The sequence below is a fragment of the Dendrobates tinctorius genome, unplaced genomic scaffold (genome assembly GCF_039654945.1).
Source record: "Dendrobates tinctorius isolate UK_male_01 unplaced genomic scaffold, ASM3965494v1 ptg000039l, whole genome shotgun sequence".
NCBI classification, from domain to species: domain Eukaryota; kingdom Metazoa; phylum Chordata; class Amphibia; order Anura; family Dendrobatidae; genus Dendrobates; species Dendrobates tinctorius.
The window spans coordinates 25,544,942-25,562,882 of record NW_027361707.1 but is presented as its reverse complement, the minus strand read 5'-3'; the positions used below and the strand labels follow the sequence as shown (position 1 = coordinate 25,562,882).

At 40.6% G+C, this 17,941-nt stretch overlaps 1 protein-coding gene across 1 annotated transcript; it reads left to right on the top strand.

The window, feature by feature from the left end:
* Positions 1-14,419: 14,419 nt before the first annotated feature.
* Positions 14,420-16,833, top strand: ADRA2C (adrenoceptor alpha 2C). Its single transcript, XM_073574561.1, has one exon. It carries the CDS (start codon positions 14,956-14,958, stop codon positions 16,342-16,344), a length of 1,389 nt encoding a protein of 462 aa, XP_073430662.1. The 5' UTR covers positions 14,420-14,955; the 3' UTR covers positions 16,345-16,833.
* The last annotated feature ends 1,108 nt before the right edge of the window (positions 16,834-17,941 follow it).

The window sequence follows — 17,941 nt, the reverse complement described above, 5'->3', positions numbered from 1 at the left end:
TAGGGGTGCCCAAACTTTAACATATGACTGTAATTGGTGAGCACTTTGATCCCCCAAGTGCTTCACAGAAGTTTATAGACGCAGAGCCGTGAAAATTAAAAATCATTTTTTTCCTCAAAAATGATATTTTAGCCCATTATTTTTTATTTTCCTAAGGATAACAGGAGAAATTGGACCACAAAAGTTGTTGTGCAATTTGTCCTAAGTATGCTGATACCCCATATGTGGGGGGGAACCACTGTTTGTGCACATGGGAGCACTCGGAAGGGAAGGAGTGCCATTTTGTAATCCAGACTTTGATGGAATGGTCTGCGGGCATCATGTTGCGTTTGCAGAGCCACTGATGTGCCTAAACAGTATGAACCCCCACAAGTGACCCCATTTTGGAAACTAGACTCCTGAAGAAGCTTATTTAGATAAGTGGTGAGCACTTTGAACCCCCAAGTGCTTCACAGAAGTTTATAGACGCAGAGCCGTGAAAATTAAAAATCATTTTATTTCCTCAAGAACGACTTTTAGCCTGTTATTTTTTATTTTCCTAAGGGTAATAGGAGAAATTGGACCACAAATGTTGTTGTGCAATTTGTCCTGAGTACGCTGATACCCCATTTGTGGGGGTGAACCACTGTTTGGGCGCATGGGAGAGCTTGGAAGAGAAAGAGTGCCATTTTCGAATGCAGACTTTGATGGAATGGTCTGCGGGTGTCATGTTGCGTTTGCAGAACGCTTGATGTGCCTAAACAGTATAAACCCCCCACAAGTGACCGCATTTTGGAAACTAGACCCCCCAAGGAGTTTATCTATATGTGTAGTGAGCACTTTGAGCCAACAAGTGCTTCACAGAAGTTTATAAAGCAGAGCCGTGAAAATAAAAAAGTCTTTTTGTTTTCCACAAAAGTGATTTTTTTTTAGCCCCCCAATTTTTTTATTTTCCAAAGGGTAACAGGAGAAATTAGACCCCCAAAGTTGGTAAATAGTGGAAACCCCTCAATTCTTGCTCCAACCCTCATCCCAACACACCCCTAACCCTAATCCTAATTCTAACCCTAATCCTAATTCGCCCTAACCCTAATTCTAACCCTAACCCTAATTCTAACCCTAGCCCTAACCCCAATTCCAACCCTAACCCTAATTCCAACCCTAACCCTAATTCTAGCCCTAACCCTAGCCCTAACCCTAGTCCTAACCCTAATTCCAACCCTAACCCTAATTCCAACCCTAATCCTAGCCCTAGCCCTAACCCTAGCCCTAACCCTAGCCCTAATCCTAACCCTAGCCCTGACCCTAGCCCTAACCCTAATGGAAAAATGAAAAAAATATATTTTCTTTATTTCATTATGTTTGCCTAACTAAGGGGGTGATAAACAGGGGGGTTATTTACTATTTTTTTATTTTGATCACTATGATAGTTTATCATAGTGATCAAAATGAATGAATTGATCTGCCAGTCAGCAGATTCACGGCGGGCGCACTGCTCATGCGCCTGCCATTTTCTTCCGGATCCAAGATGGCGGCGCCCACCGGAGGATGCTGGAGGAACACAGGACCACCGGGAGGGAATCCAGTACCACCGGGAAGTACAGGGGGGATCGGGGACCCTATTTCTCCTCTGATGTGCGATCACATCAGAGGAAAGAGAAATTAAATGCAAAATTACGTTGTTTTCTTTTTTTGCGATCGCCATAGTAGGGTTAATAATGGCGATCGCAAAAGCGGGGTCGGTAAAAACTGATCCGATTCATGTTCTGTGGGGTCTTGGCTACCCCCGGCAGCCGAGAACCCGGAAAAAATCTGACACTGGGGGGCGCTATTTACTTACTCCACAGCGCCGTAAATTAATGGCGCTGTGGTTTAAATACCCTTAATTACCGCCATTAAAAGGTGTATCGGCAGTCGTTAAGGGGTTAATCACAGCTTTCATGCGTCTTGGCATGCTTTTCTCCAGTCTTTCATACTGCTTTTGAGTGACCTTATGCCATTCCTGGTACAAAAATTTAGCAGTTCTTCTTTGTTTGATGGCTTGTGACTATCCATCTTCCTCTTGATTACATTTCAGAGGTTTTCAGTGGAGTTCAGGTCTGGAGATTGGGCTGGCCATCACAGGGATTTGATGTGGTGGTCCTTCATCCACACATTGTTTGACCTAGCTGTGTGGTATGGTGCATTGCCCTGCTGGAAAAACCAGTCCTCAGAGTTGGGGAACATTGCCTGAGCAGAAGAAATCAACTGTTTTTCCAGGATAACCTTGCATGCGGCTTGATTCATTTGTCCTTCGCAAAGATTAACCTGCCAATTCCAGCCTTGTTGAAGCATCCCCATATCATCACCAATCCTCCACCAAATTTCACAGTGGGTGCAAGACACTGTGGCTTATACGCCCCTCCAGGTCTCCGTCTAACCATTAGATGACCAGGTGTTGAGCAAAGCTGAAAATTAGACTCATTAGAGAAGATTACCTTGCTCCAGTCCTCTATGGTTCAATCCTTATGGTCTTTGGCAAACTTCAGCCTGGCTCTCCTTTGCTTCTCATTGATGAAAGGATTTTTTCTAGCTTTACATGACTCGAGCCCTGCCTCTAGGAGGCTGTTACGAACTGTTCTTGCCGTGCACTTCACCCCAGCTGCCATTTACTATTCCTTTTTTAGGTCAATTGATGTCATCCTGCGGTTGCTGAATGACATTCGAATAGGATGACTGTCATCCTGGTCAGTGGAAAGTCGTTTTTGCCCTCTGCCGGTCTGTAGATTTGTTGTCCCCAATGTCTGCTGCTTGACCTTGTTGTAATGGACTGCCGTCTTAGAAATTTTAAGGATGGAGGCAACATGATGCTCATTGTATCTCTCTGCTAGTAAAAAGCCAGAATTGAGCCCTCTTTTCCTCACTCAAGACTTTTCTTTACAACTCCTTTGGCATGGTTAAAAGTTATTTTTTCACTCCTATTACTTTTGGGATATTACTAGCACTTGTTTGCCATCCAGCTTGTCCTATTGCAAGACGATTGTGAACACCACAGCAGGAGTTTTTTTTATACTTTCCTTCGTTAAATAAGATTTGGTACAGGTGATCAGCTAATCAGAAATACATTAAGTAGAATGAGGTGTACTCTGGTTGGAATTCTAGTGACATTGGAATGAAATGGCTGTCAGACGTGGAGAGAAGCTGATTTTTATAAAACTGTGCAGTGGTCTCCCAATTTTTTTCCAGATCTGTATATATATATATATATATATATATTCACAAAGTTAATTACAATTCAATTCTGATATATATATATAGACATTAGGTGAAATATAATGCTCAGTAAATTAAAATAGCAGTGAAAAGAATAGATTCGTAATCAGACATACCCCAAAAATAATAATAAACCACACATCGGCCTGCACCTCAGACCCCAAATAAGTGTAAGATGTAAAAATATTAAAAAACTCCTAAACTGCCCTCACAATTCACTTCTACGGCCATCTTTGCTGCTTCTTCGTTCACTGTCCAATTTTCCACGCTTCAGTTGTGTCATATTTCTCTCCGGTTGTTCACTCTCGTTCAGGGCTTCAGACTATGAGTAGGCCCATGAGCATGAGTAGTAAACTCCAGGGCTTGGTTGCTGTCGGAGCATATCCTAGATTCAACCGAAGGCTGGATATGCGATGCGGCAGAGGCTTGGATGACAGGGCAGGGGGCAGATGGAGGGACAAGTGGCTTGTAAAGGGTTAAAAAGAAAAAAAATAAACAAATCTCACCACTCACCTTTCCCCACTGCTACTTGCCCGCTGTCTGGTCTTCCGTGCTTCTGTTACGTCACATCCCTGGACCGATGGGACTTACAGCAGAGAGTGGGTCAGAAGCATCCGCAGTGAGCTCCACGGCCTACTCACAGCCAAAAGTCATGGCCAAGAATGTGTATCTGCCTGGACTTTTGATGGAAGACTGGACAGCGGGCATGTAGCAGGGGTAGCAGCATGAAAAGTGAGTAGTGAGGTAAGTAGATTTGTTTTACTTTTTAACCTTACCGTTCAGCAAGATAGTGGCCACCATTTTGATGAATATGTATGGAGTGAATGAAAAAGATCCATATCCTCCAGAATGCACATTTTTTAAAAGTTCGAGTAGAATTCAATTCCCTAAATTCGCCCATCTCTGGTGCTGAGTATGGGGCCATCTTTGTCAGTCCCATAGACTTTTAATTGCGTACAAATACACATTCTCAACCTTCGCTCCATTCATACGGGGGAACTCGTTCCCAGTTGCTTGGTTACTGTAACAAGTATCTGAATTAGATTCCTTCACTAATCTGACAGATAGCAACTCCTAGTGATATCATGATTATACATTATACATAGGAAGTGAGTTCTGAATTATTGAAATTCAAAGAGCTTAATGACAAACTCCTCTCTGCTACATCTGTAGGCATTTTGTTGAAACAGGCCGAGGGTCAGATGAATTGTTTCACACTTCGCAAATACCCCTCAGAATACAGTAATTGCAGATTAAAATTCTGACAGGACGTAATTATTTTGCTGACACCGATCAGCGTACGAGCAGTGATGTGGTGTACTGCGGTGAGCGGTAATCTCTTACTCCTCTGCAAAATCACAGTTTTGTAATTGACTTTGTGATGATTTCTACGCATCTGCATAATGTATAGTGCTAGTGATGTCATTGACTGTGATGGACGAGGGTCTCACTTCCCCCCATCACCGCAGCATCATGTGAACTGTATTTCTTTCAGAAAAGCATCTTCACAGAATAAGCCATTCATGTTTAATAGTGGAGGTCTTAACCAAGGCGGTGAATGACAGGAAAAGTTGTATTGCACGTGTGGCTTTCGGTATTGAGGTTACAAAAACAGTAAAATTGTAAAGTATTGTACAATTTATTTTTCTTTTTTTTTTTTTAATTCTGAGTAGATCAATGAAGCTCCGGATCCTGAGACCCCCACCAACTGATCAAAAGACCTCCTAGAAGCACATAGGAGAGCACAACTCCTGCCTGAATCTGCACACACAGTGGAGTACGGATTCAGTAGAAAGTGTATGACTGCGTTCTATATGCGTACTACGCTCTGTGTGAGCTGAGTACTCCTATGTCCTCAATTAAGATGTCTTTTGAGAAATTGGTGGTGGTCTTGGGACCCAGACCCAAAGTGATCTGTTCAGAAAGGGACATAAAAAAAAATTACCAAATTTCCGGCGCGCTTGCCGGAAGCTTGAGTTAAATGCCACTGTCAGAGATTGACAGCGGCATTTAACTAGTTAACAGCTTCGGGTGGATCGTGGCTGTTGCGGACACATGTCAGCTGTCAAGTCCCCGGAAAGGTGCGGGCTCAGCGCTGGTGCCCGCACCAAAAAGTGGGAGTCCGACATTAGCGTACTATTACGCCCGATGTCAGAAAGGGGGTAAAGGGAATCTGTCAGCAGGATTTCACACCCCGAAACAAATCCAGCAATACTTGTACATGGGCAGTCGATTTCCTTAGGAGAAATCATTGTTTAAATTTAACATCTTGGGATTATCGCAAAGACTTGTTTCCTTTCTTTCTTTGACCATCTCCTTCCACCCATCTTGGGGTATGTTGGGCCAAGAGGAAACTTAACAAAGGACATACCTTATTGGTGTTTAGTATACAGTATGTCTTTAAAGATGAAACCACAATGGGAAGTGACAGGTTTAGGAGATTGCAGAGACTATGCATTTCTGGCTGGGGTGACTGTGTGACTAAGCTATAGCTCCATGAACGATAACATGGCTGCTTTAACCTAAAGGCATCGTCTCTTGTTCATAAATGGCTAAAACTGTAAAGTTCTTGTAAAAACAAGTTCCGGTAACTTTGCAACTTATTTATTATTAAAAATCCTCTCCGTTATCAAGAACATTATATATTACATCCAATTGCCTAGGTGTGCGTGCTTGCAAGCTGTTTGCTATACAGCTTGTAAGCGCTGCTCTGAGTCAGTTTCAGAGCCCCTTTACTTCTCCGATGCTGCAGAGACAATGCAGCCTAAGCTAGCAGCATTAGAGAGTTGCAGTCCAAGCCAGCTTCTCAGCCATGCTTCCAGCCTAAGCTGGTGATTATCAGGAGCAAGCTGCCCCTCAGCAAGCAAGTATCTGGGAAATAGAGGAGCAGCGCGCTCTGGAAGAACAAACATGAAAACTCCTTTAACTACTTCTTGGTCCCAACTACAGATGAGTAGGAGTAGAACAATACAATTCTCAGTAGGATAATATTTGATTTTTGAGATATTTCGGTTAGTTTCTGACATTCTATACTCCAGGGATGGAGTCATCTCCAACAAGTATTTTCATCCTGCAAACAGACACTTTTCTTCATATTGTTTAGGAATCGGATGTTTCGTGCTGCAGCTCTTATGATAGCTTCAATATGAGCTACTTGTCGTGTTTTTATCTTAGGAGGAAGGAAACAAATATTAATGAGAATTTTCCCTTGTAAAAAAGTTAATTTGTGAAATATCCTTGAGTTGTCCTCCTGTGCATGTCTTGGTGTAGTTTTTCTTCTATTCCGTGGTTATGGCAGTACTTCCATCAAATACTCTAAGGCCGGCTTCACATTTGAAGATGACAGAGCTGCAACATGTTGCAATTTGATGCGGTCGCCTCATCGTCAAAACGATGCATGCGGAGGCATCTGCATACATCGGCATGGCCTGCGTACCCAATGTTAAAGATGGGGTACGCAGGCCGCATGCAGACGTAGGCGGAGCTGACTGGAGGAGGTCCGCAGCCCTCTGCAGCTCTGCCATCCGCAAATGTGAACCTAGCCTAACTCTATTTCATTTTTGATGCCCTGAAGCTTTACCCCCCGACTCATGAACCAGAAAGATGAGTAAGAGCAGAGCCACGGGTCCTGCACAAATAGCAGAGTACTTGAAGCTAAGGAGAGCAGATCCTACAGTGTATAACGCTCCATCTGGCGGTGTGCATGTTCTATAGGTTCAAATGTATTCCATTGGCCACTCCTGCTGATCGGGGGTGGCCTGGAAGCTCAAGCTTGTGACCAGCACAAATCTAAATAATAATCATGTAGCACTTTTATTATATTTGTTTATGTAGTGAGCATTTAATTAGGTACTGTATTCTGGTATTTTTTGGGCACTTTATGATGGCACTGATATTTTTTGCTCATTGACTGATGATTTTATTTGAGCACTGTTTTATTATATTCATTTTGCTTTGTATGTAAGTATTATTTTAGCACTGTATGATGATATTATTTGAGCACTGTATGATGATATTATTTGAGCACTGTATGATAGTATTATTTGAGAGGACTAGAACTAGTGCCACCTATTGGAAGTAGCAATCCTAACAGTCAATGCTTAGCATGTCATTCTCCGCAAGGAGAAATGATACTTCTTGGATATCGGTCAGACGCCTCTCTCACAGCCAAACCAGATCTCACACTTTGCACTGACGAGGGGCAGTACCCCGAAACACAGTGTCTGCAAATTGAGATTCTGGCTTGGCTTTTATCCTAAGTCATGTAACAAGGCTCGTTAAAGGGTCAACATGGACTTTTATAATTGCTAATTCCAATAGGTGGCACTAGAGTTCAAGTCCTCTTCTTCTCTCTGAAGAGACAATTTGCATAATTAGCATATTTCCCAGAGGAGCATTGCGGCTTTAAGTCTCCTCATCTCGACAAGCTTAGCATGTCATTCTCCGCAAGGAGAAATGATACTTTTTGAGTATTATTTGAGCCCTGTTAGTATTATTTAAATGTTGTATTTTGGTACTATTTGAGCACTGCATGGTGTTATTATTTTGAGCACTGCATGGTTGTATTATTTTGAGCTCTGCATGGTGGTATTACTTGACCAAAGTGTGGAGATATTTTTTAACGTTGTTTGGTAGTATTATTTGAGCATTGTATTGTGCATGGTGGTATTTTTTGAACATTGTTTGGTAATATTTGAGTACTGTATGATGGTATTATTTGATCCCTGTAAGGTATTATTATTTGAATTTTGTATTTTGGTATTATTTGAGCACCGTATGGTGATATTTTGAGCACTGCATGCTGGTATTATTTTGAGCACTACATAGTGGTAATATTTGACCAATGCATGGAGACATTTTTGAGCATTGTTTGGTGGTATTATTTAAACATTGTATTGTGCATGGAGGTATTTTTTGAGCATTGTTTGGTGGTAATATTTTAGTACTGTGTGGTGGTATTATTTGACCAATGTTTGGTGGTATTAGTTGAACATTGGTGGTAGTATTTGACTATAGTATGTTGGTATTATTGAAGTACTATTTGACCAATGTCTGGAGATATTTTGAGTGTTTGGTGGTATTAGTTGAGCATAATTTGAGTATTGTGTTGTGGTTTTGTTAAGTACTGTTTGACAATATTATTTTTTAACCCTGTATGTTAGCATTATTTTAGCATTATTTTGTGGCATGATTTTAAGCACTCTTTTTTAGGGTATTATTTTACAAGTGTAAGAATATTCAGAATTGAGAGTCCTCAATGGTTGATACCTTTTAATGGCTAACTGAAAAGATGGTAACACATTGCAAGCTTCCGAGACTACTCAGGTCTCTTCATCAGGCTATACTAATACAAAATCTGAAGGGTCACATATTTATACACAAGACAGCACAGAAAAAATGCAATAGATAAGACAGGTGATGTGAAGCGGCATAGTTACAAATGTATTTACTTTAAGCAGCACTATTATTTTTGCACTATGTAGAACTTTAATTGTGCAGTACATTTTAGTGGGTGGCATTATATATCATTTTTATGTAAGTAACTGTATTCAAGTATTATTTGGCCAATGCCATATGATCAACAAACTGACGATAATCAGGCATAGTATGGTAGGGGTAATTGGTCGTTATGTGGTGGTACATTATATTGGGGCGTGGATAGTAAACTGAAGGCACCACAGAAGAGTGAGCTGCTTCCTGATCAGGAAATTATAAAACTATGATTAAAACTAATCTTGTTCTTGGTGTTATTTTGCTTTCATGATTATTTGAAGAGAAAATTATGACATTTGAATGAAAATTTTTCTGTAAGAAAATCCCTAAATAGTAATTAAAATATTAACTTAGCAATTAACTTAGACATTGACTAATATAAGATAAAAGATGAATATATAAATGTTGTACATGAGTGCAGAAATAGGAAAAATAAAACAAAAATCTTCAAGTGTTAAAAATCCCGTAGTGACGTGCTATACCAACTGAACTGCTTTTGTCCCATGACGGAAAGTCCGGTAATGGTTAAAAAAGCACTCCAATCAAAGTTTTCCTCCTTATAATAAATTGCAGTCATGATATTATACAGCACTGTGTACTTACAATTGCTCATTTTGCCTTTCTATCTGGATAATTCTTCTCTTTTCTCTGCAGTATGTAAAAACAGGGAGTCTATTTTCCCTGCATTTGTCATTTCCCTCTTCAACTCCTGATCCAGTTGCTGCCTCCTCCCCCTGCCAGGAGCATTTGCAGTGATGACTCATGAGTAGTACAAGAACAATCTACCTCCTGTTCTACATAGAGCTTAGAAGGATTCAGCTAGTCAGTTTTTAACCATGTGATGTTATAGACCAGGGATGTCAAACTCAAATACACAGAGGGCCAAAATTAAAAGCATGGACCAAAACTTGATATTTATTAAAAAAAAAAGTCTAACTTATAAGTTTTTCCTTATCATCAAATATAACGATTAACTTTTTCATATAGATACAAACTTAAAGGGGCTGTCCCACAAACAAAGTACATTTTAATTAATAGATCTTAGAATAAAATATTGGAATAATATAATGTTTATGTAAGAGGAGTAAAAAGCATATGGCCTAATAGCCTAATTTAAATATATACAGTATAATGGGCCACACACAGTTCTCCATACAGTATAATGGCCCCACATATTTCTTCACACAGTATAATGGTCCCATATAGTGTTCCATACAGTATAATGGCCCCACATATTGCTTCACACAGTATAATGGTCCCATATAGTGCTCCATACAGTATAATGGCCCCACATATTGCTTCACACAGTATAATGGTCCCATATAGTGCTCCATACAGTATAATGGCCCCACATATTGCTTCACACAATATAATGGTCCCATATAGTGCTCCATACAGTATAATGGCCCCACATATTGCTTCACACAGTATAATGGTCCCATATAGTGTTCCATACAGTATAATGGCCCCACATATTGCTTCACACAGTATAATGGTCCCATATAGTGCTCCATACAGTATAATGGACCCACATATTGCTTCACACAGTATAATGGTCCCATATAGTGCTCCATACAGTATAATGGCCCCACATATTGCTTCACACAGTATAATGGTCCCATATAGTGCTCCATAGAGTATAATGACCCCACATATTGCTTCATACAGTATAATGGTCCCATATAGTGTTCCATAGAGTATAATGGCCCCACATATTGCTCCATACAGTATAATGGTCCCATATAGTGCTCCATAGAGTATAATGACCCCACATATTGCTTCATACAGTATAATGGTCCCATATTATGTTCCATAGAGTATAATGGCTCCAAATAGTGCTCCATACAGTAATAGGCTCACATAGTGCTCCATATTGTATAATAGGCCCCGCATTTTAAAAAAATCCTCACCTCTGCCCATTTCCCCACTGTACAGGTCTCTTCATCATTTCTTCAGAACCTCTCAGTATAGCAAGCGCATTGTAATGATGTCATCGCGCCCACTGAGCCTAGGTGTCAGACGCAGAGGTGAAATTATAGGTGAGGGAGTGTCAGCTGACTCTCCCTTCCCCATCATTGCTTTCAACTGCATGGGCGTATATAATGCAATATAACTGAAAGTGCAATGCTGGGCCTGTGATCCACCCGACTTTGTGAGCCGAAACTGCTTATCCTGCGGTTCAGATTTGGCAGTGGGACATAGTTTCACATATGTGTCATAGACAATTTTTGCATCCTATACATTCCCCTAGTTTTGCTTTTTAAAGTTTTAATATCTATATCCCTTTGAATTGATGGACCAATAAAGGATTTTTACCTTAACCAATGAAGAAGAGAGTCTATTATATTCTGTCGGATCCATAGAGATAGATAATAGATAATGATAGATAATAGATATAGATAGACAGACAAATAGACATACAAACATATATAGAGAGACATACAGACACATAGACAAATACATATATAGACAGAGCAACAGACATATAGATGTATTATTGCACAACCCCCTGACATAAGAACAGTTTGCACCCTGTGGAGCTTATTAGACAGCACGGCTCTTTATGATTAAATAATTAAATAGATGAAAAAAAAAACGATGTGGCAATCCCCCCACCTTCCATTTTTTATAACCAGCAAATATAAAGCAGACAGCTGAGAGCTGATATTATCAGACTGGGAAGGTGCCTGGTTATTAGGTCTTTCCCAACCTAAAAATAACAAATGGCAGCCGCCCTAGAAGTGGCGCATCACATTAGATGTGCCAATTCTAGTGCTTCACTTTGATTCTTTCTGATTGCCCTGGTGCGTTGCTAATCAGGGTAATGGGACTTGGGGTTGAAGTCAGCTGTGAATTGTCCAAGAAACACATCTGACATCAAGCCCTGGTGTTAGTAATGGAGAGGTCTCTATCAGACACCCCCATTACTAACCCAGCAAGTAAAAAGAAAACACACACAAAAAACTTTATTAAATAAACACCCCCCACACACACACACACACACACACACACACACTTTCCATGGTTTATCATTTGAAAGTTCCCATGCAGGTTTGCTTATGAGGGGCATCAAATTGTTTGCGGGGCAGCTGTAGGAACATCATAGAGTGTGTAGGGGCATCCTAATGTGTGTGGATGGTTGTGGGCTCATAAAGCTATGTATGGAGGGCTGAGAGGGCATCATACTGTGTGTGGGAGACACTGGAGTCATCACGTGTGTATGGGGACACTGTGGGAGCATCATAGTATGTGATGACACTAGGGGAATCATATTGTGTATGGGGACACTGCAGGGGAATCATACTCTGTGGAGGAATGTACTATAGAAAGCATTATACAGTATGGAGAACTGTGAAGGCATCATATAAGGTGTGGGTACACTGGGGCATCATAATGTGTGCGGAAGATACTGAGGGCATCATGATATGTATGGGGACACTGTAGGGCAATCATACTCTGTGGAGGAATGTACTTTGGGAGGCATTATACAGTATGGAGGACTGTGGAGGTATCATATAAGGTGTGGGGGACACTGGGGGCATCATACTGTGTACGGAAGATACTGAGGGCATCATATTACATATGGGGACACCGTAGGGGAATCATACTCTGTGGAGGAATGTACTTTGGGAGGCATTATACAGTATGGAGGACTGTGGAGGCATCATATAAGGTGTGAGGGACACTGGGGGGGCATCATACTGTGTATGGAAGATACTGAGGGCATCATATTATGTATGGGGACACTGTCGGGCAATCATACTCTGTGGAGGAATATACTTTGGGAGGCATTATACAGTATGGAGGACTGTGGAGGCATCATATAAGGTGTGGGGGACACTGGGGGGGCATCATACTGTGTATGGAAGATACTGAGGGCATCATGTTATGTATGGGGACACTGTAGGGGAATCATACTCTGTGGAGGAATGTACTTTGGGAGGCACTATACAGTATGGAGGACTGTGGAGGTATCATATAAGGTGTGGGGACACTGGGGGCATCATACTGTGTGTGGGTGGCGGTGGGGGTATCATAACGAGTAGGGGAATGTGCAGGAAGTGCCAATGAAGAGTGAAGAGAAGACCAGAGCTAAAGCTTTGGGAGCAGAGCACAGGTGGACAGCTGTGTCAGGGACATGTGAGGGGCAATGCAAGTATCTGTAGATTTGCCAGAATCAGTAAATTTTGGGAAGTTCTAAAAAAAAAAAAAAAAAAAAAAAAAATAATTTTTCAGAATCTATTCTCTCATCCTTAATTGCCACACTTCTCCACTGATTATTTGTTGTATAGTCATTTCCAGGCAGTGGAGCTTCAGTGCCAGACATAACTCACAGACAGATATGGTGAAGTCTACAACCCATTTTTATATATGGTTCAAAGAATAGTCGCCTGTAATACTACTCTCCACCTGTAGTGGGCGCTGCAGAGGAAAGTTATGGTCAGAAGAGACTTCGATGGTGATCGCCAAGTTTGAACAGTCTTTTCCTCAGAAGGTGATGCCTTTAGGAGACAAAAGGAGTTACTTTGACATGTCAAGAGGCATAAGAAATTATTTTAAATGTTTAAAGGCAGGCACAAATTGTTAGGACAACCCCTTTAAATGCTACCCGAGTGTCATCCGTTCATATCCTATTGCTTTTATACTCTGAGATCCAGACTGTAAGTGATTTATACAGTGTTCTCCAAACATCGACTAGCGCCAAGAATACAGTAGCCCCAAGGCAATGCTTTCCTGGTGATTTCTCTGCTTAAGATGAAATCAAATAATATGCCATTACACTGTGCCTAAGCTCAGGCTGGATACAATAGAAGCAATAGAAGGGAATCAATGAATTAGACAAATTATTCATTCCCTGCATCCATGATAAGACCAGGTCCTATATGAGGTCAAGCACAAAATCATTCACTATTAGATTATATAGGAACTTGCTCTAGAAGACCTGTTTCTATGGGGGCTTAAAGGATTACACATCTCCTGCAGTTTTCCAGTCTCAGGACTTTGTGACTGACAATAACTGTTACAGGGAAAGGTTAATAATGACAGAAGACATTGCTAATGTGTAAAAGAAGATGCTGTATTAACATTTAAAAGGAATCTTCAAGTAGCACCTCTCCTCCCTCCCTATCTATGGGGAAAGAGGGACCTCTAGAGGCTGTATCTGGTATGACTTGCAGAGACAAAAACAGAATAGCACTATGTGCACTGACTGCAAACTGCATTCATTTCATTACTAGTATTTTAATAGATTATTATTATTATTATTATTATTATTATTATTATTATTATTATTATTTTAAAGGTTAAATGATAACAAACGCCCCATTCCCTTCTATTATTAATCTGAGATTTAATAACCTTTTGTGGAACTACAAGTCTCATGATAAGGTATATATGGCTTATAGCACTGCAGCAGATGGAAATGCATAGGAAAGCTGTTATTAAAATAAAAAATAAATTTTATTAGGAGACACATAAGTTGTTAGATTGCCATATAACTGTGTGCATGCTGACCCTATATAATAAATCCCTTATGTAGAGAAAGGGGTTTCTAGTTGTTGTAAGAGTTAATCCCCATGCAGCTGATGTGGGCTTTTGGAATGGTAGGGTGCATTAGACAGACACAAAAGAAAAGCTTGTAAGGGGGCACAGCATGACATAACATAAGCACCTCCTTGGCACTTGGCATTTGAAAGGTGACATCTCATGTGGAGGAAAGAAACAAGACTTACCAGGAATTAAGTCAATGCTCCCAGTGCACTTTGTAGCTGCCAAGAACCTTCTACTAAGTGCTTTTAAAGCTTCCAAAATCCAAGGAAAAAAATACAATAAGAGGGTGCAGCATGCAGCAAAAGAGCACAGGGTTTCTGCCGTCACACACTGGAGAGGAACAGATTTGCATTTGGCAGAAATGCTGAGAAAACAGCTCAGAGCTGAGGAGGATCTGGGAGTCAAGCTTGATCTAAGGGGAGCAGATGCTTTGGATGCATTAGAAGGAGCTTTCTGAGCTGCCGCTTGTTACCAGTTCCACCTCCTCATAGATGACTATGAACACTGCCCCTGCTGGATCACTGTGTCCAACATAAGACAGAGACGACCAGAGTGAGAGCATGAACTCTACCAGCTTCATGTGTGGAACATGGCATCATTTGTAATACCAGAAGAGGACAACTGCTCTACCAGATGCATGGAAACTACCTTCACCAAGGAGAAATGGGACAATGATCAGAGATGAGGGAGATATTTACTTGGCAAGAGACTCACAAGGGTGAGCTGATGGAGATATGTGAATGCCACCTGAACACCAGCATGGATGTTACAGACAACACCACTGAAGGCATCAACAGTACTTTTATGCCATCTCCTGGACCTGAGAGTGAGGGGCAATATTCAGTGACTGCTATCTGGAGCTTGGTAGCAATTGTCGGGTTCCTCATTATCTTTACTATTGTTGGGAATGTCTTTGTGGTTATTGCTGTGTTAACTAGCAGGGCTCTTAAAGCCCCCCAAAATCTCTTCTTGGTATCCTTAGCTGTGGCTGACATCCTGGTGGCTGCCCTGGTCATGCCCTTTTCATTGGCTAACGAATTAATGGGATACTGGTACTTTGGGAATATATGGTGTGATATCTACCTAGCTTTAGATGTGCTCTTCTGTACCTCTTCTATAGTCCACCTATGTGCTATAAGCTTGGACAGGTACTGGTCTGTCACCCAGGCTGTTGAATACAACCTAAAAAGGACCCCCAGGAGGATTAAAGGCATTATTGTCACTGTATGGTTGATTTCTGCTGTCATCTCATTTCCACCTTTGATCTCTATGGATAGAGTTGGAGTGGAAGCAATGAGAAATTTCAATTCGACCTATTGGGATGTGAAGTGTGAACTGAATGATGAGACTTGGTACATTCTCTCTTCTTCTATAGGATCCTTCTTTGCCCCCTGTGTGATAATGATCTTAGTTTACATTCGCATCTACCAGGTGGCCAAGCTGAGGACCAGGACTTTGTCAGAAAAAAAGCCAAACACTGACTGCTCCTCTCATGCAGAGAATGGCTTTAGCAAGGGGACATCAGTGAAATTTCCTATAGAGAAGGAGAATGGACATTACCCATCCAGACCCATGCCTCCTAAGCCTACAGATTTAGATGAGCTGGACATTGAGGAGAGCAGCATGTCTGAGAGCAAGAGAAGGAAAAGCAGCAGTAGAGAGGACAACACTGACTCCAGTAAGGACAAGAGGAACTTCTCAAAGCAGTCCAGCCGCCTTTCCAGGTCCAGCAACAAATCCATGGACATGTTCTCCTCAAGGAAAAAGAAAAGGAGCAGCATCTCAAGGAGGAAGCTCAGCCAAGCCAGGGAGAAGAGGTTCACCTTTGTCTTAGCTGTGGTCATGGGGGTCTTTGTTGTATGCTGGTTCCCTTTCTTCTTCAGCTATTGCCTCTATGGAATCTGTAGGGAAGCCTGTGCTATTCCTGAAACTTTATTTAAGTTTTTCTTTTGGATTGGATACTGTAACAGTTCCCTGAATCCTGTCATATATACAATATTCAACCAGGATTTCAGACGTTCCTTCAAGAAAATTATCTGTTTAAGCAGGAGGAAGAAATTCCCTCATTGAGATGGGAACAGCATTGACATTGCAAATATGCCTTAGGGTGCTAAGAGCACACCATAGGGATGGAGCCATTGGAATAGACACTTCTCATTCTCAATGACCACAGTGATGTGACAGGCAGGATGTCATGGACCTGTGATGCCATGCTACTCTTCATGATGGTGATGAATATATATATGTCTCATATTCCAATCTGAATACATTTTCTACCTTACAAACAAGGGCAGACAAGCAAACTGTTCTGTGTCATACGCTTTTCACCATTGTCTCTTTTTTTTTTTTTTTTTTTAAGGCACCTTATGCTACAGTATATTTTACATTTGTTCTGAAGCAAACACAAATATATTTCCTAAGAAAAACGGTGTTCTGTTTTTATCAATTTGAGGAGGGGGTAAAGAGCTCAGGAAATATACTGTATATTGGTTGTGAAGGGCTGATTTCACCATGTCTTGCTGCTACTGCTGGGCTCCTAGTAAAACTTTATTTTGTATACTGGTTGGCTTCATCTTTTGGTAATAATGAAGAATGAACAGCCTCATGCTCTCCTGAATAATAAAGCTTTCCACCTTAAATGATGGGTGTGAAAAGACAGGCGCAGGTCTACATAGTAGTCATCATTACTGGTAATGGCATGGTGTGGACTATAGAGGCATTCTACACACCAGTGCTGGGATGATGAACTGCTCATAAGGGGGCAATCACTTTATTAGCAAAAATGGCACATGCTAAGGGCATTGTAGTTCTGGGGTGCATGCAGGGGTGTTCTTAGCATTTTTGTTGCCTGTGGCTACCTACTGAAATCTAATATAGGGAAAGTGCATGGATGGACTATGAGGGAGGGGTGCTGCCTCGGGCAAAGTGCTTATCCTAGATGGTGTCTCCTCAGGGGCAGCCCTAAAAGTGAATAATGCATGACCCATCAATGGTAAAAACAAAGGGGTTGTCACACTGTGCTGAGTATTCTCTAAAAATCCACAGATGATGATAATAATAATAATAATAATAATAATGATAAGTAAATAGTAATAATTAAATTGATGATCATAATTATTATTATTAATAATAATAATAAATAAATAAATAAATGAATAGTAATAATAATTAAATGAATGATCATGATAATTATACAGGAATAATACTAATAATAATGATGATAGTAATAATACTAATAATAATACAACTACAGGAATTATAATGATTACAATGATGATGATAATAATATTGTAATAGATGACCAAGCTGATAATACTTATTTATTATTATTATTATTATTATTATTATTTCTAATAATAATTATTATTTCTAATATTTATTTATTTTTTTTGTTCCTTGATATTACAAAATATGATTTTTTTGCCACAAGAATTTAATGTGTCTGTTCAATTTGAGAAATTTTAGGTGGGGGGGGGTAAAGGGGGTACAGAACCACAGCTAATTTTTGGCGGTCATCCGTTTAATGGAAAGTGCAGAATTTTGTCCAAGTGGATTCTTTTTTTTCTACATACAGATGTAGGAGAGCTGAGGATATTTTGCACTGCAAAAATATTAAAGGGGTTTTCTTATTAAGGGATTGCTCAAAAATCCCATCATTGCATGACTG

Bases quoted from the DNA above. Each gene is read 5' to 3' on its own strand.
- ADRA2C (XM_073574561.1), top strand. From the start codon at position 14,956: ATGAGGGAGATATTTACTTGGCAAGAGACTCACAAGGGTGAGCTGATG.